Source organism: Neodiprion pinetum, chromosome 2 (assembly GCF_021155775.2).
Source record: "Neodiprion pinetum isolate iyNeoPine1 chromosome 2, iyNeoPine1.2, whole genome shotgun sequence".
Taxonomy (NCBI): domain Eukaryota; kingdom Metazoa; phylum Arthropoda; class Insecta; order Hymenoptera; family Diprionidae; genus Neodiprion; species Neodiprion pinetum.
In genome coordinates this window covers 1,457,257-1,483,397 of record NC_060233.1, presented here as the reverse complement: position 1 = coordinate 1,483,397, position 26,141 = coordinate 1,457,257, and the positions used below count along the sequence as shown (strand labels likewise).

Genomic DNA, 26,141 nt, shown 5'->3' with positions numbered 1-26,141 from the left:
AGAAATGTGCCGAGTTACCGTCTAAAACGACTCGGTATTAGGTACTGCTTTTCAACTCACCGTCTATCGAACGAACCGAGTATGCGAAACGTACGCGGCGGCGGCGTGATCATCCTCATCGATTCGCTTTCGAGAAAATCATGCCGAAAACGATATGACAATGATCGTGATCTGATAAATCGTATAAGAAATTTACCGACGCAGCGGAAAGAATGAATTTTCATGCAACGTCGAGTTACCTGCAGAGTTGAGCGATCGAAGCACATGGTTACGATTACAAGCTTTTCACTAGCGAGTAAAAAGTAATTGTAAGAAGCTCAGAGGGGGTGAAATAGACGCAACAACGTTATTATAAAAACGAAGAAGGTTGACGGGAGAAGCGCTTGTGAGATAGAAAAGAAAAAAGGAAAAAAGGAAAAAAAGAAAAAAACTACCAAGTAAATGAGTGAGTGAAAATAAAGGGAGAAGTGGCGAAGAAGGCAGAGCGCGGAACCAACTCAACATCAAGCAGCGCAGCGTCCCGGGGACTCCAACGAAGCACTTGGCGTCGTCCCTCCAAAATGTAGGTACACCGGAGTAACTACGTCCGCGTAGTAGTCACAGTTCGTTGCATGGACTCGACACATTCGTCTTATACACTGCAGCCTGCATTTCTCCACATGGTGGGTAATTCCTCACGCGCCCACGTCATACACCAACCAACGAACCAACCAACCAACCAACCCGCTTGTTACGACCCGCAGCGATCGATCGAGCATCGTCCAGCACCGTATTATAGACACTATAGGTACAATAATACGTTAACGGAGTGTCTTGGCCGACGACCACCGTTAACGCCAGACGACGAAGAGAAAAGCTTCGTTCAAGACCGAGAATCTTTGGGGGTCATCGTCGAGTGGCTCGGTTTCATCGATTGATCCTTTCAACAGCGTCGAACACCCAATTGTCGAAAAGGTACGTGTATCGTTCTTTTTTAAATTTTCTTCATTGTTTGGAATGTAATTCAACGAATGAGGATCAAGTGCGACGGAACAAATATGCAAGGCAATGAAACATATCGCATATCGAGGTGGGGAGGGACGAGGGGGGCGGGTTACCCAGCGGTGAGTGAGCGGATTTCCTTCAGGGTGCATTGCCCCCGTACGGTGGTATGCCACTGTGCTTTGCACATATATACTGCATGAGAATATGCGCAAGTTAAGTATACAGCGTACGCGGTTCAAGTCCGAAGGAAAGGGTGTACCGCGAATCGGGAAAAGACAACCCTATTGTCGAACTCCCAAAGCCTATATGACATAAGATAACCAAGATGTGAATTCGCAACGTCCCTCCGAAACGTACATATTTTCACACAGTGTTAGGAAACTTTTATGCCAGCACACTGAAAAGGATATTCCTTTGATACATGTATACGTACAGAGAGAGTGCCTGTTTTGGTTTCCACTTCGGTAAAGTAATCTTTAACCCTACCGCAGTTTCAACTTTATACTTGTACATTCCTCCCTCGAATATGAGATTGAAAACAGACTTCGATATGGACATGGCACAGATGCGTTCTCAGGGTAGCCACAAATTTTTTGGAAAACAAAGTTTCGCGACGTTTCCAGGCTTTCCATGACCTAAAATGACCAATTTGCCAGTCCTAATAAGTTACCGAAACCTGGATCGTTCAGCTTATTAAGTCTATATTCGGTTCAAATACTTCAAATAAACAAAGGTCAGTTCAAGCCAATTTCTTTTCTCAATGAAAAAAAGTAACTTCCTACCTCAAAAAATGATTACTAATCCCCATGATACATAGAAAACTGTTATTATCAATTTTTTCTACAACCAAATTGAAAATCCCGTGACAATTTCCAGGTTTACCAGGTGTGTGGCCACCCTGGTTGTACTACGGAACAAAATGGGATCAAACGGTTCCTCGTATCTCGACCTCGATCGACGGAATTTGGTAAACTTCTACGACGGTTTTTGGTCTCATTTGTAGGAAGACGACTTCTGGCGAACGCAGGACTCGACAACGATACGACGACGAAGGTTTGGATAGGATAGTATCGAGCATCGACGAGAGAACGTAAAGAACATGTTCGTATATATTGAAACACGAGGATTGCGTTAACGCTTCGGACGTACCTTCGTACAGTCGACCTGAGTAACGCGTACATTATAAATGTTCAGGAAAGGGGAGGAAGGAGGGTTGATATATGTATATAATATGATGTGGATACTAATATAGGCGCGGGGCGTTGCAGACGCTCACCTACACACTCGTGTTTCGACTCGCGTATAAATAAAGGTTTATTTAAAGATGTTTGGACGAAGTCGCAGGCGCACACCCACCACCACCACCACCACCACCACCACCACCACCGTAAGACCTCCTCTCGTCCGTATATACGGACAGTCCTGAGACGCACACAACATCGACGAAGGTTCGCCTCTACCCACACCATCCATCCATCGAAAAGGGGGTGTGTGGTAGGAAGGGAGAGAGGGGCGAGCGCATAGTTTATCTTATAAATTATTATTACCGTATTTCATACACGAGGAATAAGATTTATTAAAACCCCATACATTACCCACACACCCGGGTGCCCAGGTAATATATTATTTCTCCTCCAGTGCCGTACCGTTCCTCACTCAACCCAACCCAACCCGGTCCGACGTAACCTAACCTAACCCAACTTGACCCAACCCAACTTAACCCAACCTAACCTAACCTAACCCAACACTCTCCGCACCTCCGCAACCCCGACTCTTGGACTAGGAATTATACGTGTAGATATGACTGCATTTACACCTCAACCTGCACCTTCGCCTGTACTCCTGTACCTCATATCGCACGGCTTGTATTTTCCATAGTGTAAAACCTCCAAGCCTGTTTTGAGTCGCGTCCTATAAGCCGTCGGTGCCGAGTGAACCAACCAACCCTTCGCGTTCATGATCGGCTCGATTGCTTCAAGGTCTGTTGTAAGAGGAATAAATGTAAGGGTTCGATTAGTCACAAGTCTCTGATAATATACCGGGAATCGGGGAGCCGACGAGTATCGTGCGCAATTAGTGATGAAATGTAAAGAGAAGAACCGGCGGTTGTAGGTAAGTAGATGATTCTACGACGAGGCTGAAGTTAGTAACACGTAACGAAACGTGAGGGAAGAAAGTCGGTATTGAACAATTTCCGAATGAAATTTAACGAGGTGGCTTTTCGAGATAAAAATACATTTTTCTCTATCATGGTTTACTGTGTTTCAGACATTCCAAAAGAAACATGCAAAGTAAGGATTTTTCCGAAAACATGCATCTCGTTACGGTAGCCTTACCAGCCTTTAACCCTGACGATTCGACGGAGGTAGGTAACCTTTTCCTATTTCGTTAGCGTTATTATTCCTTATCCGGTATCGGGACTTTACGTCTTACGGGTTCGTATTCCGTTGCCGGGATCCTAGCTTCTGATGAACGCATGATGAATTTTGAATGAATCCTCGGCGTGATCCGGTACCTGGGTAAACGACGTTATTCAGAGGGCAATAGAACGCGTCGGACGCGGATCGAGCACCTCCGTCTCCAAGTATGTAGTGAGTGAGTGCGTACCTACCGACTAACCCACCCAGCCATTTACCGCTCCTTGTAACAACCTCCTCACCACTTCGTTTACTACCGTTTTACTGCCTCCTCCTTTCCGTTTTTCCCTCAAACACTCGTGGCAGGGGTTACTCGGTTGGCGACGGTCCTCCAAACCCTCCCGACGTATCCAGTGTACTCCAAATCTATACAATCTATGCACAACTTTTCGCGCCAAGAGATCAACCTCATAATCACAGTCGGACGGTGCAGAGCGTGTAACCAGCAAAGCTGCTTATAGCATGTCGTTGGGGGCGGGGGGATCAGATCTATATTATTCGGAGTGCGGTGAAGCGAAGATGGTGTCTTTGAATGAGGGTGAAAAAAAAAAGAAAAAAAAAAAAAAAACCAAAAAACAAAGGAGATGAAAAAAACGTTTTAGAAGAGCCAAACGTAGGTACATTTACTGCATTCGGTCGTTTACACTGCACCCTGTGTCCATCCGCGTACGTACACACATGTGAACGTTATACATACTTACGTATATATATATGTATAATGTAACATCAAAAGCTCGGCTGGAAAGTGACGGACGAGAGTGAGGGAATACGAACGGAACGATAAATGTGGTGGTAGAGAGTAAAGAGTAAAAGAGAAGAAGAAACGGAGATAAAGAAAGAGTGAAAGAGAGAGAGAGAGAAAGAGAGAGAGTCGAAAGACTACGTACATTAAAATATTATTCTCAGATGAAATACCGGGTGGGGTTCGCCCGGCACCGGGTATATTTTTAGACTTTATATAAATACACGAATCATAATGAACGCGCCCAGTGTATGTACACCGTTCTGCCCATCTCGTCCTCAGCCTCCCCCCTCCCTCCGTTCCTTCCGTACGCCCCCCCCGTGGCTGCGGAACATCTTTGTCCCGTACCGATGAAAAAACAAAAGAAAATATAATAATAATAGTAATAATGATAATAACAACAACAACAACAACAACAACAACAATAAAAAGGAAAAAAAGAGCAAGAAAAATTTGAAAGTGGGTACCTACACCGCGAAAAGGTAAAAAAAATGAGGAAAAGGCGACTCACTCGAAAGTTTCTCCGCATGACCATCCGCGTGTGCCTTCGTATATCGGTCTCGATCAATTTTCCGCGAGCTGTTCCGTTCCGATTGCACTCCGGTCTGCGCTGGGCTGCTGTCTGATGGTGATCATTCCATTTATTCCATTTGCTCCATTTGCTCCAATTATTCCAATTATTAATATTACTAACGACTCGAGGAGCTCCTACACATACGTGTATGTGTATGTATACATATATATATATATATATATAAAATGTGTGTGTGTGTGTATTATATTATATATACAACACTAGGAGATCATTTTTCACGGCCACGCAGCTTGAGCATTCGCCTTTTTTTCTTTTTTTTTTGCATACATGCATATATATATATATATTAAGATATACCTATACGTGTAGCCGCAAGGTTGCCGCGCATGCTGCCGCCGTATACTGTAATATAATCTCTAATCGTTCGTCGTCGTAAAACAAAATCTATTTAATTAATAGAAATTGTTATTGAGTCCCATTTATTGCCGAGTGCTGCTTTGTACCGCTGTTATGTATATATATATATATATATATATTCAGTTTCCTTCTTTCTTGCCACTTCGCGAAAGTTTATGTGTATACATATATACACGCACGTATATATTGCTTTAAAAATAAAAGCACAACTATAAGAGCCCCGGAGAGTTTATTTGTTATAAATTAGGCGTGTTGTATGATATCATATGTGGATATATATATATATATATACATCAATCTCGAGGGAATTGAAATTTCCAATCAATCGCAGCTACAATTCGCTGCCGCGTACCTACCGCGTGCGGAAATTTTTTTAAATAATCACAAAAAAAACTAATTCCGCAGGAGGTATATATCTCAAGAATATTGAAACAATTATCATAATAAGCGCTTGTAATTAATACATTGAAACTTGTACACGGTACTCGATGATTAATTACTCGTAACCGTTGGTTTTTTTTCCTTTTTTTTTTTTTAATTTACTTTCAACAATCCCCCCCGCCACCTGTTTTAGCCGTCCATCTCATCTCGTCAGTTCTGCAACGGTCTCGGCAGCCGCATGGCTGCTAAACTCCGATAAACTTTACTCGTGTAAATGAAGTCGAATTTAACGACCAGAGACTTGATAGATTTACGGTTACAGAACGGAGTCGGCATATAAGAATACCGTCCACAAAAAAAAAAGTAAAGAAAAGAAAAGAAAAAAATAGAAAGAGGAAAAAAATGCGAACAACGAGTAAAAAGAAAATACCTAATACGTTGTGTAGCGTTTATGTATTTAATGTTCGACGCATTTGCGTGTCCGGCGAATGAGAAATTTTGAAAAAAAATAAATAATAATAATAATAATAACAAAAAGAGAAATAAAGAAAAAAGAAGAGATTAAATTAATTCAGCGTAGGTACATAGTTTGTCTATATTACTATTTAAATTTCAAAAATAGAATATATAATCTCATATTCTGGCAAGAGTGAATAATGCAAGCCGACTCGCGTGCGCGCGTACAAGGTATAACCGAGTGAGAGAAATAAAAAGAGAGAGAGAGAGAGAGAGAGAGAGTGCGAGTCGGCTGGGAGCAATTAATCGTAATTACCGCGTCCAGAGGTCGGTAATAGAAGCTGAGAATGAAAATTCTGGTGTGTTGGAAGATGCCTAGCCGTGGCGAATATATTAAAGGCATTTCAAGCAATGCAGCTATTACACAAGTTGATGGTGCGAAGGTACGGATACAGGTTGACGACAAAGAGCAAGTCTGGAAACGATATTGTCTTGATTTTTCCGAGACGAAAACCAAGCGCAAGGCAAAACTTGACAAGCCGTGAAGATTGAAATTTTATCGAGACCAATACAAGACTCTGCATACGCGATTTGAGTGGTTTTTCTTTTCAACTTTTTTTTCGCTTCTAACGTATCCTTCGAAACGTTAGTTTTTGGCCTGAACCGAAGCCTCGTGAAACCGGAACTCGGTGGCAAAATTCTAAAAGGTGACTTGTCCGGTTTGAATTTTTCAAACACTCTAACCGAAATATCTCGAAGGTTTTGTGTAATGACTATGGTAACTGTCTACACATGTAGGATTTTATTCCCGACCTGACCGTAATCTTAGCTTTTTTTACCTGATAAGCGGGACGTGAGTATCATATTGTTCCCTCTTAACGCATTTGCGGGAAATATCGAGGTCACAAAGTGATGACTGCCCAAGGGAATAATCTTCGACTTTATTCCCTTGTGACATAATGTACTGTTAGGGCTGTGCGGATGTTTCCCCTATGTATACATGTATAGGTTATTCCATCATTTATCCCCCGTGCCGTGCACTGTATACGTATACACGCGTGTGTTTGTGTGTGTACGATATCGCACTTCACGTATGCAGACGCGTGATACGTACGCCAATGCACGCGTTACACGTCAGTGTGTATTTGACGCGGTTCGCTGACCAATTTAATAATTGTTGACTGATTCACTAACTGCCTATATCCCGGTCCCCGTCCATGCGTGCACCGAGATCCGAGATACCCGCTTATTCGTGTAGTATGTTCAACATTATACCTATCCTACCGCCTGGCGTCGTGATTATTTAATAGCCTGACCTGCAAATTTCGATATTGTGTTACTAGGATCGTCGAAGAATCCTTCCGCTGTAACTTCTGTCTTCTCAGTGTAAACGAATTTCTTAATAAGTCGAAAGGATTTTCTTTTTTTTAACAAAAAACGTGATTAAACAATAGTTATAAAAGTATCATCGTTATTAATATACGGAAGCTAGATTGGTTTCATGTGTTATGTAAGTAAAGAATTTCTCGTGCTATGCGGAAAACGATGTTTAATCAACGAATTTTAACACTTCAATGTATACTTCACATCGGAGAAGATCACGTTATTCTATCATTTTTTGTTACGAAAACATTAATATTGCTTTTTCGATGATTCTAATAGTTAAGCAAAATCTCGTATTTCACATATGCACCTGTAAATTGTTATATACTTTACAATCTGCCGATGTGGAAAACAAATCTGTCTCACGGTACGATAAAAGAATTCATTTACGAATGAAACGATTCATTTTATTCTTAAATTTTCAATGAAAAAATAATACACTAACTATACGTTTCTGACGTTGTTATTACGTAACAATGTGCGTTTACATTTAAAATTTAGGTTTCGAAATTATTTTTGTTAGCCTAGTTTCAACTTGATTATAGCTTCAGTCATACTTTCCGAATATTTCTTTCATCACGTTAACGTTTTTGCATATTTTTCACGAAGACTTGTACGACGTCCCACGCATCCGTGAGAAATTTTTATTTCTATTTTTTTTGTTTGTATTCGATATTTCATTTACGATTGATCGTCGAGTACGCCGAAAATCCGAAACTCATCCTCAACAAAATATACAGGGTGTCCCTAAATTGCCTCCCACGGACTAGCCAGCATGATACCTCGTTAAAATCCAACCGAGAATTTCTTTTCCGGAAGCTCGTCCGACGCATAGTTTTTGAATTATAAGCGATAGCGCTAGGCCAATCAGAGTGCACCATTTCATCTAGATTTGCCGCCACGGAAATTGCTGTTTTGTTCGGCTGGGTGAATTATTATTATTCGTTTACGAATTAAATATCGGCACCTCCCCTCTCTCCCTGTTGTACCCCTTCTCGGGCGCTGACCTCGGTATTGTTGCCGCGGACACGCTGCCGGCCGCACATTCATGGGCGCACACTTGTGTGAGTAAACAGAAGCGCATCCTCAAGCATAAGGGGTACAGCAGCGAGAGAGGGGAGGTGCCGATATTTAATTCGTAAACGAATAATAATAATTTACCCAGTCGAACAAAACAGCAATTTCCGTGGCGGCAAATCTAGATGAAATGGTGCACTCTGATTGGCCTAGCGCTATCGCTTATAATTCAAAAACTATGCGTCGGACGAGCTTCAGAAAAAGAAATTCTCGGTTGGATTTTAACGAGGTATCATGCTGGCTAGTCCGTGGGAGGCAATTTAGGGACACCCTGTATACCGTCTAACCAAAGAATCCAGCAAGGGGTATTATTCTCACCTTCGACACTTTTGATCCTTGTTTGAATTTACGTACGAACGATAGGCACGGTGTAAAAAGAAACGGTTTCGTTCTTTTCTTTATTTCTTTCATTTTTTTTTTTTTTTTTCTTCTTCTTCATTAAAACTTTTTTGCCTCCTTCTCGAAAGAAACGATTAGTACCTAATGAATCGTGCATTACTGCACATTATAAATACGAATCTCGTATACTCTTCGCGAGTGATTGGCGCGTTGGATGGCGGTGAGCAATTACGTACCATACATACCTTGTTGTTCTATGTACCTACGTATGCATACGTACACACTTTGCACGTAACGTGTCTGTATACATATACATGTATATATATATATATACACACATATATAATTATGCATGTATGAATGTAAGTAAGTATACCTAGGTCTAGCATAGGTTCATATAATAAATGATGATACAACGTTGCGCCAGCGTTAAACATATTCAGCTAAGTAACGCTAAGTGGGTCGAATTTACTCGTCGACTTACTTATATATATACATGTATATTCCACTTCTACTTATTATTTCTTCCACTACTTTATATTCCCCGCCTGCGTGTCCAACGTATAACTACATTATAAATACGTATCCGCACCACCGGGTATCTTATCATCGCGTATATATATATATATATATATGCACACCTAGTGACAGCTGTATACATACATACATACATATATATTGTTAGAAATGTTAAAATCACCAGTTTTAGGCCCCTTTCTAATGATCCAGTACAGTCGTAATAGATAAAAGACGTATAAAAGCTTTCGTATGTCAGAAAATGCATAAGGTTGCTGCGTAAAAATTAACATTATTGTAAAATCAGTCCTGTTTTAGACATTAAACTGATAACACATATCGCTAATGTGTAAAAGCATTTTTCTCCATCATTTAATTTCTGCTTGTTTCGGTCACTTCTTTATCGCTCCACGAATCGGTATTTATTTTATAACGCCAAGTCCGTTACATTATATTTGTACGAATATGTACACGCGACTATGCACGTTACGCAGTGTGCAAGTCGAAGAGAGATATAAAGAGAGAGAATATAGAGCGGAGAGAAAAAAACAGAGAAACAGTATCATCCTGTGAACACACACACACACAAACATTTTTATTTTTTAAACATAATTATATTCGCGTTATATACACAGATATATTTATAGATAAATTTAGGTAACGTTAGGCAGCTTTTATGACTAAAAGCTCCAGAAGTTTTGCGCCTTGAATGTGTAAAACTTTGATGCAAAAAGACACTCTACTATTGCTTAACTTTACACAAATAATTAGAAATTGGACAACACAATTTCCGAAAGTTAGTTTAATCAAATTTACGAAGCATAGCTGAAGTTTGAAGAATTTTCCCTGACAATTCCCAGTTTCTCCGATCTGTCGCCACCCTCCATATTCGATATTTCACGCTACTGGCGGAAAAATTTCCAATAAAACCGAACCGAATGGACGCGTGAAAACAGTGTTAAACACGACGAGTGCCTCGTAGAGGTAGGATCCCTTAAATATTGACGGCTCAATTACCCACCAGTCATTAATAATCCACCCCCGAATGAACAGACCGCAACTGCAAGCCGTCCCGTCGCTTCGGCACGCTGCAAGTATTCACCCCGGCTTCCTAACGTTTCCTTTTCCGTTTCCACGACCAAGACCGTAAGACCGTCCAGGTATAATTCATTCGTCGTCGCATCGACTTGGATTGGAAAAGTGAAAAACGGAACCGACTGTGCCTGATTTCGAACGAATTGGCTGTATTTTCGGTATGTAGTATAGTACATGTCCTACCGACCCGCAAAGTACTTATGATCACAAGTCCCAAAATCACTAGTTTCCGAGATACAAGCTTCGGAAGGGGGGTGGATGGATTTTTTGATATCCATGGATTATGCGATTTGTACGAATTGCAAAGCTTCAAGGGGGACTTGAAATCAAATATATCACTCGAAAACTGCACAGTCGATTCGCAGAGAGTCCGCATACGCGTGAAAAACAGGACAAGTCGATTGTTGCAAGAATCGAAGCGTCTCTTTCTTCAGGCGAAATCCGACGTTGCGTTTCCTTCCGGTAAACCAGCGAGTTCATGGATGGAATCAAGCACAGCTTTCTGCCTATCTTTGAGAATCGTCCGTGCAGTATTTTGAGTGTCTTGTTTGATTTCAAGTCCCATTGAAGCTTTGCAATTCATGAAAATCAGGAAATCCACAGATATCAAAAAATCTGGACACCTTTTTTCCGAAGCCTGTACCTATCTCCGAAACTACTGAATTTTGGGAGTTGCGTCGATGAGAAATTTTGCTCGGTAGGATGTGTACTGCAATACACACTGAAAATCCAACCAATTCGACCAGGAGCCAATTTCCATAAGAATTCTACGGGGTTATTTGTGCTAATCAATCAATTTCCTGCTATTCCTATCCACGCTGCACTTTGGTAGACACAATGAAACTTCTCTTAACGGACATTATTAATTATCCTGAATAGCGGACACGTCTCGATAACTGACAATATTTTGAGTCCGAATGGTGTCAGCAATTGGGAAGTTTCACTGTACCTGGCAGGTTGAACACACTCGATTTGAAGTTTTCGATCAGGGTGACGAAAATTCGGTATATGATAAGGTGTACAGCGACTGTGAGAAGAGAAACGTGACGGAAAACAGACTCCTGACAGTTGACAGTCTGTCGCAACGGTCAACATTATCTATGCCTGTGAAGATTTCCGACTGAGCCCTGTTTCTGAACTTTCGAGCATAACGAGGAATATGCGAGACTAGCGTACGTCGGAGGATCGATAGAAACACCCCCGAGGTCGTATACCATATACATATACATATATGTGTTTATGCTGTCATTCATCGGTATTATATATAGCGCGGAAGATAGGCTGTCCGACGTGTCATATATTATAAAAGTTTGTAGTTACGCCGGAGGTTATTTTCCCGTAGAATCGCATCACGGACAGGAAACGAACGGATTGAATCGCGTATTGACGATACCCTTCTTCTTCTTCTTCTTCTTCTTCTTCTTCTTCTTTCATACTGTATACGTATAATGCTCGGATGACTTTGATATTGCGTAAAAATATAACGATCCGAACCGCGGCTTGATCACCCTGATTTTGACAATCGGTAAACGAGCCATGACATCGCGAAGATACAATAATTTGAAAATTCATTCATTCGATGATCAAAGGAGAAAAGCACCTCATTCATTCCCTTTACCTATACATTTGAAACGGCAAAAGAAACCGTCAGAGTCTAGAGATAATGTCTTCATCAGGCACAGTTTACACGATTCGAATAGCTGAGAAATTAAGACTTCACAACGAGTCGATATGATATCCGAAACTTAGAATCGCTCTCTGCACGAAATTCATCGGCAAGGATTGTATTTTTGGACTACAAAGTCGAACGCGCGGCGAACCAACGTCACGATTCCTTACTAGGTATAAAAGTGTGCACGTCGTTGGTTCGTGATTTTTTAATTCATAAAAAAGGGGGCGGCGGTTTCCAACACGTCCCGGTGTTTTAATCGCTCTTGAAAGTCAACGCGTATAATCTCGATGAAGATGGAAAGAGAAAGAAGAGCAAAGCTGGCGGCTGTGCGTCTATTCTTTTAATTTCCCGCGTATATAAATTGCTACCAGCAGCAGCATCACGTTGGCACAGTGACAAAGGGTTTCCTCTGCTTCTTCTTCCTCTTTCTCACCCCTTTATCCACCCCGGCATGGCTTACTCTTTTCCTCAACTCCTCCCCCCGCAAAGTTTTGCGCCTCGTAACGCGGCCGGCTGTTAGTGGAGCAGACCAACAGCCAGCGCAAGACGCAAACACAGACGGAAGAATCTTGTAAAAGTAAAAGTGTCCGCGCACCGAGGGTCTCTCAAGAGCTTCAAGGCGCTTGCTTCTGTCCCTCTTAAAAACACGGAACAAGAACCGAAACGCACACAGCGTCAACCTGCAATCCCACCTACGATAGTCACGGAACCTGAAGGTACGTACACACCATCCAGAGCCACTCGTTGGCTCTCTCTCTCTCTCTCTCTTTCTCTCTCTCTCATTCCACAATAGAAGCAGCGAGTTAAAGAAGTTCGCTGCTGTCCATCGTTCGTTTTCTATTTTGAAATTATCATCATTTCTCTTTCCATCACGCTTCTACTATGCATCATCGCAAAGATTTAGGTCTTTGTTTGAAACTCGTGACGCCGCGATAGAAAGAGAACCGGAAAATCACTGGATGTAGATCGTTTTTGCGCGAATATATCGCTGAAAGCAGCAGGAATTAAAAGCATTCGTACCAATGAGCGTTACTTTGCTGCAACTGTAGATTAAGAATTACATGGTGCCTGGTTAAACATCCGTAAGAAATTCAAGGAGATTAAGAATAGAATATTACCAGGACACAAGAAAATTCGAGGATAGTTGCCGGGAGTTTTTAAGGACAAGTAAAATTCAAGGACATTTTCAAGACCACTAGACATCACGAAAAACTGCAACAAATAGTACAGTACAAACTTTCCAGCAATTCGAATTACACTATAGATAATGTTTCTTGATAAATTGGAGCTTGCAACAATTATCAATATAAAGTTTGAACCAACCATAAGATCAGGAACGAACGACTGCGGATAGTGTGAAAAAGCACATCATACCGCGGATAAACTTTTCCATGACCGTAAGAATCGATAGGCTCTATGAACTTGAACGGCTGCTAAATACCGCGTCGTCGAATTAGTATCGAAACTTGAAAGAGACAGACGATTCGCGTCGGTTCGTCTACCTTTACCACAGTCGAAACAAAGTCCAAGAAGTCGTACCAGCAGCATATACCGGGACAATCTCTCGATACTTGAAAATCAACCGCGCACGCGCCGAATAATTAAATCTCATTGGTCCGTGAAATCTTCCCGCAGCGATATTCTTGTCCGCGATGCAGGCGAGCCAACGTACGCAAAATGTGTACGTTTGAATTTCCAAAGAGCGTAAGCGTTAAATTCCGACCGTTCCTTGAAGAATCGACGTTCCGAACCGATAACGAATGCTTTCCAAACCTTTCCGAGTCACTGCCTCAATTATTCGAGATTCTAACCTCGAAAATTCGTATCAACTAAACTCGGGATGGCCAGCCTGCACGAACGGCCGATAAAACTCGCGCATGCGCGGTTGATCTTCAAGTTTCAAGAGATCGTGTAGGTATATATAAGCGCGTTTCGTCCTACGAGGACGTCTCTTCGTTCGTTCACGACGAGTGTTGTCGACGAGGACGTTACAACTCGTGCGATCGTCGATCATCTCGAACATCACCGCGCAACGACTACTCCAACCATGCACCGCAAACCATCGTACCGCTAGTTGTTTTACACGCGACAATATCGATGAGCTGACTCATATTTTGTCAGCGGGGAATCTCGCGGAGTTCTTTGGTCGCGTGAGCAATGGTCTTGGCTAACGATCAGCCGGTCTTATCGCGTAGCCTGCGGCGGCGTTTTTCATGATCAGGGTAACAACGCGTGCTACATACACGCGTACAATACAACGTCGTCTCATCGTTTCTATTCCTTTTCTGTTCTTTCGTTTTTACATCTTTCTTTCCTTTCATCCGTACGCCACGAAGCACGACTTTCGTTTCTTCACACCGCGCCAATCGTCGGTGTGATAAATAAAGTCGCCAAGTGATACAAGAAAAGGAAAGGAAAACGAGAGAAAAGTTGTCGGCACGTGGGAATCCCCACCCGAAATCTCGAATCCCGCGGCAAAGCGCAGGATTGCGAGTGAAAAGCCACCAGCCTTGAAAGAGGATATATAACGGGAGGAGAGGAGGCGTGATCAGACAAACTCGGCTCGACGCAAAGCGTGTTGCGGGCATCGGCAACGAACGTCTGCTTTCCTATTTTCGTCACGTTTTTGCCAATTGGTCCGCACGTTATGCATATACATCCACACCGTCCCAATATCCATGGCGCCAATCAACGCCCGTTTTGGCCAAGCGCCTAGCCGCCTCTCTGCACACACACACACACGGACACACGTGATGCCTGCCCGTTTAAAGCTCGCGTGGAAACCGCCCTCCCGCCCCCCAAACAATGAAAAATTAAAAGGAAGAACGCAAAAGCCTCGCTGCGGGCGGAACAGCGACGCTGCTCAAATATTCTTTTTGTACCAGAAACCGTAATATTTTATATATAGGCTCGCGATGTTCTCGTACACCTACTCGAGGTACTTTTTTTAAAACTTTTTATTTCCTCTCCTATCCTCTCCTCTCCTCTTTCTTCTTTCACCCAGCAGATCCAAAAACCCCACGTTCTGACTCTCCGCTGTGCGCACCCTTTATAACGCGCTAAAATATTCAAATATAAAATAAAACGGCAAGGGGTGGGGGGTGGTGGATGCCTGTGCAGTACGGGGAGAAGAGCAGTGGCGGTGTAGTCGCAGTAACATCGTTGTTGAATCGCGACGCGAGGAGGAGTACAGAGAAGAGAGAAGCGGAGAGGAGAGAGAAGAGAGCGAAGCCGAGGCAAATTGCATTAGCCAAGATTGCTGATGATAAAATGAAAATAATACAGAATGATGCGACGCGATAGCAGAAGCAAAAGCAACAGCGGCGGCAAAAGCAGCGTCGGGACTATGAGGCGAGGAGATGGGTGAGAGAAAAAAAAAAAAAGGAATTGAAAAATAAAAATAAATAAATTACAAGCGATGAGAGTGGAGGAAGAAGGAAAGGAAACGAATAAAAAATAAAAATATATAAAGACATAATAATAACAGCAATTAACGAAGAACAGTCACGCCTGATGCAGCAGACACGTATAATTGTACATGAGGAGTAAAAGATTGGACCGAGATAGGAAGAGAAGATAAAAAATAAAAAGAAAAATAAAAATGATAAAAACATATTTAAGTGAATAAGGTGCAAAAGGCAAGAGCAAAAAAACGAAGACGAAGAAATGACGGGGGATGGGGGGTGGGGGCGCTGTATTAAAATCGCGTTAAAAGTCCCCTGCACTTTAACGATGTACAAAAACATCGAATAAAGAATTACTTTCGAGGTGAGTGTACATATATATATGTATATAATGTATACGTACGTTAGGTTGGTCCTCATTTAGGGTGTTGACGAATTTTTCCCGTCCCACCTCACCAATCAACTTCAAATAATTCGAAAACAACCGCCTGATTTTTTCAGACTTTTTTACATCAGCTCTAAAATAGTCCGCTTTGTGATCCAAGTTTCTCACGGAAATCAACATGGTAAGAACTTTTTTTCTCGGTATATATATATTTTATTGTGAGAGGAAGAATGTTGAAAAAAATGTGCAACTGTGAGGTTATAGTCGGCATTGGTACTGCTATCTGAAAAAAAAAAAAAAATAAAAAAATACACATCATCGTACCAGCCAATTTCGACGAATTGCACACCCTCGAAATCTGGTTTTTTTTTTATTTAGAGGCAGTGCGATTCGTCTAGATTTCCCGGTAAGACGATGTGTATTTTTTTCAGATGGTAGAACTAACGCCGATTAAAACCTCACAGTTGCAGATTTTTTTCTACTCTTACAGTAAAATGTATACTGAGTGGAAAAAAGTTCTTACCATGCTGATTTCCGTGAGAAACTTGGATCACAAAGCGGACTTTTTTAGAGTCGAGGTAAAAATCTGAAAAAATTAGACAATCGTTTTAGAATTATTTGAAGTTGATTGAGGAGGTGGGACGTAAGAAATTCGTCAACACCCTAAATAAGGATCACCCTAACGTGAATAATATATTATGTATACTGAAATTGTTTCGAATCGGCATGTAATAAACAATTCGAAACTCCTGCGTGGTCTCGGCGAGGGAGGACAAGGAACCTCGTGCACCGCACTGCACGTTGAAGAAGAAGAAGAGAGGAATAGGCACGTTGATACAGTTCCAAAAATAACGATCCTCCCGCAACGCCTCGCACCGTAATTCCTACATTATAACACGTTACACGTACGCGGATATAAGAGCTACGCGTCACACGGTGCAAGGTAAATGGACCACGGTAAACGGAGATCGTGTAACGACCCGAGTTATCGGGAGTCTCGAATATCAGGTTTAACACCCAGATTATGGCCACTCTCTGGATTCGCTAACTTCAACGGTATTAACTCAGCACCCGAGCTGGAGATTTTAATTTTATAATCCAAAGTAGTTGCGAAAACGGAGAAAAACTTGATCGTGAATAAATCTTGAGATTGGATTCACGACGAGGTCAGAGGTGGAAGGAACATCCGTTGCAGGAGGATCCAACAACGAAATGAAATGTTTCTTCGGACTGGTGACGATGAGCGGCGACGATGATCGAAAGATAAAGGGAAATGCATCGAGAGGCAGTGCTGCAATGCTCTGTACTGATTGCGAATCCACAATACACCTGTTATCGGTCCGCCAATAACTATCGAGGTTTATTGTCGAATGCACGTGTGCCGTGGAGGGAGAGAAGGAGCGTACTTCGCACCACGCGGCATGATAATAGGTTAGTTAGCCGTTATCGATGCTTGGTAATAGACTCTACACGTTCATCACCAGATATTAATATTCTAATCGCGGTGTTATTACCGATACCTAGTCTGGCAGAATTTTACCCCCTGGATCCAGTGAAACGTTCGTCTTTCTTCGAAATTGGGTACGCAAGGTTGGTGTACCGGTTATTGACACGTTTATACCCACCTATCGATCCTTCTCTAATTTCCAAAATTGTCAAATTTTCGATGACTAACAAACCAATTGCTAGACCTAGAATTTTAGAACCAAGGATCGAACGGATATGTACAAACCAAGAAAGGTGAATAATTGGGACAGGGTCAATAACTGGTACACTTGCCTTAAACTCGCGTCGATGAAACGTCCTCTTCCTGTGCTCTGCGATATTGATAACGCGTCTGCACCGTGTAATAGTAAACTATATCGAGGGATAAACGGATAAAGGGATCAAGCCGCAGGAGTTACTTAATAACGGTATTAATTCGGGAAGGGTCGACCGTGCGAGAGATAAAATAAATTGGTTGGGCTGGGCAGCACATTGCCCATAGCGTGATGATCGGGGTTGCGAGATACGCGAGTCGACAAATTTCACCCTATAAGTACCGTCCTCTTGGAAGTTGAAGACGACGGAGAGAAGGGTGACGATATCACTGCAGAGTTTCTAGCAAACGGCGAGTGAATAATTAATAAGAAAAGAATCGGTGAGCTAAATAAATTGCTAACCGTCGAGAATCCCGCTGGACAAAAACATCTCTTGGATAAAATTCCCCCAAATAAATAAATAAATAAATTAGGTGTTAATAAAAAAAAAAAAAAAAAAAAAAACACGCATTCGCGGAATAAGGCTGCAATAATTTCGACACAAGTATTATAAATATAGATTTTGAATATCAGAAGGTTGGTTGCCGCGTCGCCGCTCTCTACGGCAAAGACATTCCGCGAGGACAAGCGCGGCCCTTTTATTCCGCTACGCGTAATTGAATACTGTATGATTCAATTTCTATCGGCCGGTCCCACCGTTCCTCCCATCCCAACCCCAACCCAGCACTCGAGTTCACCTTTCATCAGTTCCTACCGCTTTTTGCAACACCGACGTAGGGGGGGGGGGGAGAGGACAGACAACGACGGCGGCGTCGGCTGCTAACGAAATGAAATTTATTTGACATTCATACATTTGACAAAAGGAAAAAAGGAAAGAAAGTAAAAAAACGGAAAAAAAAGAAGAAAAAAAAAAGAAGGAAGGAAACTGGGGAGGGTGGTCCATCGACCCACGCCTAATCGCCCGGAGATGGATTGGCAGAAACGTACAACCGTATACGCGTACACACCGTTACGTATCACCATTGTTCGGCTCAGTGGTGACGGTGAGGTTGCGATAAAAGAAAAAAAAAAAAATCGTCGAAACTGCGAATCGTAAATTCGGGCATTTTTTTCCCAACATTTAGAAAATTAAAAAACTGGATTCGGATCTCTGGTCTGACGGTCCGCTGAGATTGTATTTCGGTAAATTGGAAATTGTATCTTTATTGTCGAAAAGTCACGCGAAACCGTGTGTAAGAAATATAATCGTATATACGCGTAGTGGGACGTGCAAGTCCGATGCTTTCAAGAACCTGGAATTCTTCTCGCGGCCATCGGGAGTCGCGGTTGCGGAGGAAAGGCAACCCGAAAGACGGCGTCGAGCCTACTTAAGCTGGTCGTAAAGACGACTCTGCAGGGAGTGGTGTGGTGGACGCGCTCGGCGCGCACCCGTCGATTATTCTAAGTATTGCTATTACAGGGTTTCCTAGAAGGGCAATTTTCTAAATATTTAAAACATACACCGCGTGCACACGTCAGTTCGGCTTATATTACAAGGCTCGAGAGAGAGCCTTCGTCGTCCTTCGAACAAAACCGCAAACGCGGATGGATGCACGTTATGCGTAATATTCCATAGTCTGCATCAGGGTGGTTCGTTTTTTCAACATTTATTTTTTTTTTTTTTTTTTTATCAAGGTGCTACTCGAAAAGTTTAGTGACTGAGAAAACAAAAAACCAATATATATATACAAGTCCGTAAGGTGTACGAGTAAAAATAAATATAAAATATTACAATAATTGTTCGCGACCTGTAAATATTTTCCTAATTTCTCCAAGTTTTGGTACAATTTTTTTTTTCAAGCTTTTGCAACAAATTTGTCGACTGGCAAATTAAAAAAAAAAAAAAATAACACAAAGTTAAAAATTTAACCACCCTAGTATACATCGTACCTCAGAACACTTTTGCAAACTCACAATAATTCTGCAACCTCTGATACAAAGTTGTTCCTTCACGCCGCCGCGTACGTTACAAACGAAATTAATTTTCCTCTGTGACTAATCGTAAATGTTTTGTTTTGGGTACAAAATGGCACCGGAACACATCGATCGTGCAGTTTTTTCTTTTTTTTTTTATCGTTCAGGCATACAACGTTTACATAAAGAATGGAGCAGCGGGCGCGTACCGAACATTCGTAAGTTACGGTTGCAGTTGGTGGGTATAATCTGCGATACCGGGTTGAGAATAAAAAGAGAAAAGGCTAATTCAAACGAAAACCGCGGGAACGAAGGAAATATGCACGAACGAAACCGTATCTCGCGTATTCGTGGGATAATATACGCTATCGGGTAGAGTTTGGTGACTCCTGTTCCAATCGGGGAAAAACGGACAAATTCCGCTTACCTGCGACAACCAACAGCGCGCAGGTTTGTACAAGCAAAGATTTATCGTTGAACGGGGTAATTTTTCCTGACGATCCTTTTTACCTTTTTACTTAGGAAAATATCGACAGAGGTATAAAAGTTAGCAACTGCATGTGAGTGTACACATGTACACGTATAGAAAAGGTTCAAACACGTTTCGGTTGATTGGATTCCCGAATGACGGAATCACAAATGAACCGCGCTCTCTCCTAATGTCTTGGAATGAAAAATCACCAAGCGATAGTAAAAAAAACTGCTCAACTCCAAATCCGAGTGAACATTTACAGTGATTTTATTCACTCCAAGTACTAGTTGCGTAGTTTTCTCTCCGGCGGAAATTTAGAAAGCTATTTCCGCGACGATCGTCACCGGAAGTTGGGAATATTCTGGACTGATAACGTTTAACCCGCGCTGTTTAACGTGAATCACGTGACCTCCTGTACGATCGGCCGATTCGTAGTCCAAGTCAAGGTCCGAGATATCGAGCCTCTCGACTTCATGAATAACAAATGAAAATCCCAGTCCCGATGTTCGACCCCAAGAAGCGATGGATTTCTGTGAGTCTCCGTCTTATCGTAGACGCTTTCGAACGGGAAATCGAACGATGAAAACAATGTATTGCAAAAATTTGTAAAAACTCACTCTTTCCTCCTCGCGTATCATCTCGGCAATCCCAGGTTTGATCTCGAGGTCATCGGCACCGGGAGCTGAGTTCTGTCCAGTTTGTTGATGATGCTGCTGTTGCTGCTGCTGATGCTGCTGCTGCTGTTGCTGTTGCTGTTGTTGCTGTTGCTGTTGCTGCTGCTGCTGCTGCTGTTGTTGCTGCTGCTGTTGCTGTTGATGGTGATGATGATGGTGAACCGAAAGCTGCTGAGATCCGATCTGAGCGTTGAGGGGGGGATGGGACCCGGAAGTAACGTGAGCCGACACGTGGTGGGCGACAGGATGGGATGCCTGGCTTGTCGGTAGGGGCAAATTAGCGCTCGTTGGGAGGGTTAGGGAGGCCGGAAGATCGTGGAGGCTGAACTGGGGTGTTACGGAGATACTCGGGGCTGTCGGTGAGCCGAGAGACCTCGGTGCCGAGGGATGAACACCGGATCCGGAATTCTGACCGTCGCCGGCTGCCGCGGCAGCGACCGCGATGCCCAGATGATGATGCTGGTGTTCGGAGTGCTGAAGATGCTCGTCGGCCTCCCTCGCCGGGCTGTTACCATTAACCGGAGAACGTTCGCCGACCGATACTCTGCGTCGTTTTTTCCTCGGTAGACCAGGAAGCAGAGGAACGGTCGTTGAAGACGAATTAGTCCCAGAGGCGGTTGGGCCCGATGATACGGACGAGTGTTCGTCCTGAGCATTGGACGGTCTCGAGGTGGTGAGTTCCTGCTCGTTGTTCACGTCCGCCAATCCCCGTATCTTGAGGCTCTCGGCAACCTTCAACAGAGGGCCGATCTGCTCCTGAGAGACGTTTATCTCACCCTTGTACATGAACTCAACGGCGGCCTTGAGCTCCGGCCACTTTATGTCCTTCATTATGACGATCGGATGCTGGCACGGGTTGTCGAAGAAGAGCGCCTGGAAGTACGGACTGCACGCCGATAGTACCATTTTGTGAGCCTTGACAGAGTGACCGTCACAGGCCAGCGTGACGTCGACGAAACTCTCGCTCTGCAGCAGCTGATCGAACACGTTCGTCAAGTTTGTCTGATAGTTGTTCCATCTGAGACAGAATTGTTGCGGCGACCCCGCGCCGCTCTGCTGCGTCATCTTTCGACCGATTTCAGGAGGATGTTATCGCCCCTCGGCCGAGGCGGTCCTTGATCCTCGTTCGTTGCACTCTGTAGCTTTGGTGCGGCAGCTGCGGTTCGAGATACTCGCCCTCTCTCTCTCTCTCTCTTTCTCTCTCTCTCTTTCTCTCACTGTATCTCTCTTTCACCTCCGATTCGACGACGAAGCCGGCGGTGGTGACTCGCCCATCTGTAACACGGTTCAATCACGTCTATAGGCGACGACGAGTCCGTTTAACCCCCGATGTATTCCCCCCTCTGTTGACACCCTCAACCGCGGACAGTCCGTTCAACAACACTGTAACGACATAACGTCACCCAGTTACCACGCATACGTACAAATATATCTCTACAAACGTCAACGATCCCTGTCACTCTTGTAGCAATTTTTCACAATTCGGAATTCACCGTTTCCGACATGCTTCGCAGATTTTTCATTTTCCGTGATCGTATCTTCGACCCGACTGGGGTTAGAAGAAAAAAAAAAAAAATTCCAAGTTTCTCACTTTAATAAATAATCACAAGCACGAATTCGCCAATGATGATAACAAAGTGAATATTATACTGTCCGAAAATGATATCGTCCTTACGAATACTTCAAGTTACACGAAAACCGAACGCGATATATATATATATATACACATACGTACATATACATATATATATAATACAAACGGCAAGCAAAACGATCACGATTTCTGATTAACGCGAGTCTCTCAACCCCTTCCCCGATACGTCTTGTTACTTCGCTTTGTACAATAACTTCGGTATGAAATTTTATCGTAATCTCGTTTACTGTCCTACAGTTTTGCGGCGTACAACCTACTGCGGGACTGCAGAAGTTTAATAAAACCGCGATTGCGAAGGAGGGAGACTGTGCGGCGGAGGTTAACAACGATCGACGATACCGACTGATACGGTCCTCCCCGTTCGACGAGCGCGCCGCGACTGAGCCGGGAGTAAAAAGCGCGCGGCGCTCGTGGTTCGCGGGCGCGTGGATGCGCGGCTGTCCTCCCCCCCCCCCCCCCTACCCGACCCGACCCGACCCCCTCCGCCCCGCGCACCGCTCTCTCAGAGAGGGACCGAGGGGGGGAGCAAAAGAGGGAGGGAGGGAGGCTGCCGCGGAGGGACGGAGGGCAAAGCCCCGCCTCCGAAAGACCGCCCCTGACGGCCTCTCGCCGGCGTTGCTTGACGCTGCTGCCTGCTTACGTGCAAGTTTACCGGCCCGCGATCGGAAAACGTGAACGAGAACACGGTTTATCAACTCTCGCGATACGCGTTCTTTTAATCCTTTCAATCAATGGTCGGGTGCTCGGTGTACCGTCTAAAAAAAAAAATTCAGATTTCCTATAGTCTTGTCAGAGTTTATTGTACAACTTTGGATGATATTTGTTTGTCTTTTTGATAACACCAAAAAGCCCCGAGTAACAAGTTTCGGTCAGAATCGTAGAGTTTTAAGTGGTTGCTTTTTTTTTTTTTTTGTTTTTCTTTTCGATTTTACGTCCGCGACGACGGATCCGCCATTTTGGATTTTAAATTCACGAGGGAGAAAAAATTCAGGCGAAGATATCGAGGTGAAAAATGTGCGACTGAAGGGGTTGAACCAAATATCTATCGCGACTGATTTTTGCTGATTGTAATATGCTGATTCGACGAAAATACGTGCATGTAATTTAGAAATACGGAAATCAACGGTGTAATTCATACATTTGAAAGATTTATGTTCACATGATTACGTACGACATGATTATTTACAATTTATAAACTTTACTTTGACTAGTTTGATTTCTAACGATATCCAAGATTTTCTATGACTTCTTAAGATTTCAAAGAGATTTCTGTTATAACCTAAAAGATTTCTCACGAATACCAATGATTCTTGAGGCAGAATTTCATTTTAATATTATTCTGATTTCATCGCGATTTCGGAGATTAGGAAATCATTTCGAATGACATTGACACCGTGATCCCTCTAGTGAAACACCCCCCTTGTATAGATTAATATTCCAACGAGGCAGGATTAGTGAAATCAGAAGCTGCTGAGAGAGGGGATTAACACTTCGAATAAACGGAAAAGAATTCAGTTAATTACCCGAGGAATTGCTCATCCGAAGTTGCAACTACGGCGGGATATTTGAATCACATAGTTTTATACATCATGGGTAGAAGGCAGTTGGTGTATATGCGTATTGTATGCCGCAAGAGCGTGCAAGTTCTGTACATTGCCTAAAGGTTTATTACAGCTTTACGATGTGTTTTAATAAAAATTTTGTGAATAAATTAAATCCGACCTAACCTGACGATTGTATTAACTTCATGACGAATTAAACGCAGAGTTGAAAAAACAGAAATTTAATGCGAAGTCTTTGGGTTATCGGCAATTGTTGAACGATGATTGTTGTCGTATTCCGTACACTGGATAAAGATAAAGTCAACTATTTATATAATTTACTCGACGCAAAATCATGGGGAAAAACAAGTTAGTTCGCAACAAAATGAGAATATTAAGTGGCGCGGAAGAGGGTGGAGGAATTTGGTGCCGCGCGACGTTGCATGAAACGAACGAAATGACGAAAGTAATGGAAACTTGTAGTATAAAGGTGGTACCTATACGTTGCTCGGCTAGTCATTACAGGCCAACGGTCATAAAGCGAGGATATATAGGTATTGTATGTATAACGAGAATAAACAAGAAAACGTCGTTGCACTTAAATTCTTGAGCTGTAAAACACAAGCCGAGCTATAATAAGTATAATATAACCTATTGTAGGTGTGCGCAAGTGTGAATACACGTGTGTGAAATAAATCCTCTGTACCTATAATCGGAAATATATCGTATGGAAGTGGGTACATACACAGAATATCGCTGCTCAAGCTTATAAGTTATACGTATATTTGTTATTCTGCAACGAAGACGGAGTTCACCGCCGTTGCAACAGCAGCAACGGCAGCAACAGCAACAGCAGCATCGGAATCGTTGTTGGAAATGTGTGTAAAGGTACCCACGTACGAACAAGGTCGACGAAATAGAGGAAAAGAAGAACGATGTTGTTTTTCAAGAGTGATTTGCAGTCTGTAAATTCGCGGGAAAAACGTCAAGAATGTATAATAATAACGATCGACCGTATATCACTTGGCTTGGGTTGAGTTTACACGCGTGGGTGGATATTATAGGTGTGAGTATAGATAGACAACCGGATCGAGACAGTCGACCATCGTCTCGATGGTTGTGCAAAAGTTGAAGAAAAGAGAACAGAAATGAACAAAAAAAAAAGAAGAAAAAAGAAAAAGAAAAAAAAGAGAGAATAGAAAATAAGAGGAAGGAGAGAGAGAGTTGGACGGAATAACAATCCACCGAAGATTCTTCGTCATGCTTGTCACTTTGAACAGAATTAATTACACGATCTTTTGGCTTGTAAGCGAGTAAATTCGGAACGTCATGCAGGATTTTCGGGGATTTCTCGATTTCGAGGCAACTGCAGTTATATTGCACTTCGAAATACTGCAGGCGCCAGCTTATGCGTCGAACTAGCGCGATGAAACTTCGTTATTAAAAAATTCATACCAGGATGAAACAGTACGCTGCTGCATATCGGCTCTCGAAAAGAGTATAACACGTTAAGGGTTTAGGGCTGGTCGGCGGTGTTAAAAAAAAATTGGCTATTTTAAACGACGTTTTCTTTCTTTCTTTATTAGCACGGTAGTGGAACGTATTTTTTAAAACAAATAATACCAAGTTATTGTACAATTTTTTGACTTTATTTTACAAAAATTGAAGAATTGCAGACCAATTGTCGTATTGTTTGTTTCTAACCCGTTTCACAAGTGATTTGCGATGACCGATGTAATTTAAAAACCATTCGATGGATTTAAATGAAATTTATACAGTTTATTGTAGGCATCAAAAACCAGTGCCTGATCGTAAGATTCTTTTTTACATTTTTTTTATCGAAACTTTTATTTTTTACAAGCAACCAACGAACGTTGGTTTTTCCCTTAAAACTTTTCAAGTAAATTATCAGAAGAAAAAAAAAAAAAAAAGAAAAAGCCTCGATTCTATCTAAGCAGTAAAATCGTTTAGTAAGGATTGAATAATAATTTTTCAATTATTGTAATAAAGAAAAAATATCGTTTCAATGTGAATTAATTTTTTTTTTTTCTTTAACGAGGAACTTTCTGTGCTTCCAATTAATCGGTAAAAGGCAGCTAAAAATTATCTCTGAAAATCACTTCCAAAGAATATGGAAAAAAAAAAAAAAACTAACCAACCCCTTTTTGGTTTTTATCTCAATTTCGTTTTTTTTTTTTTGTAGCCTAAGACTACTTTTTTTTAGCTACAACATTACAGGAAAGTGAAGAAGAAGAAGAATAACAAGAAGAAGGAGGGAGAAGAG

The 26,141-nt window shown here is 42.4% G+C and overlaps 1 protein-coding gene across 5 annotated transcripts in view; it reads right to left on the bottom strand.

Annotated features, from left to right (window-relative positions):
* Positions 1-26,141, bottom strand: part of LOC124213324 (protein bric-a-brac 1) — a 182,250-nt gene that overhangs the window by 108,532 nt on the left and 47,577 nt on the right. For 4 of the 5 annotated variants that reach the window (XM_046614540.1, XM_046614542.1, XM_046614541.1 and 1 more), the window contains exon 1: positions 20,606-22,683. In XM_046614540.1, coding sequence (XP_046470496.1) covers positions 20,606-21,727 — 1,122 coding nt within the window. In that variant the 5' untranslated portion in view covers positions 21,728-22,683. Of the gene's footprint in view, positions 1-20,605; positions 22,684-26,141 lie in introns of those variants that run through there. The other variant, XM_069133228.1, reaches the window with a different exon arrangement.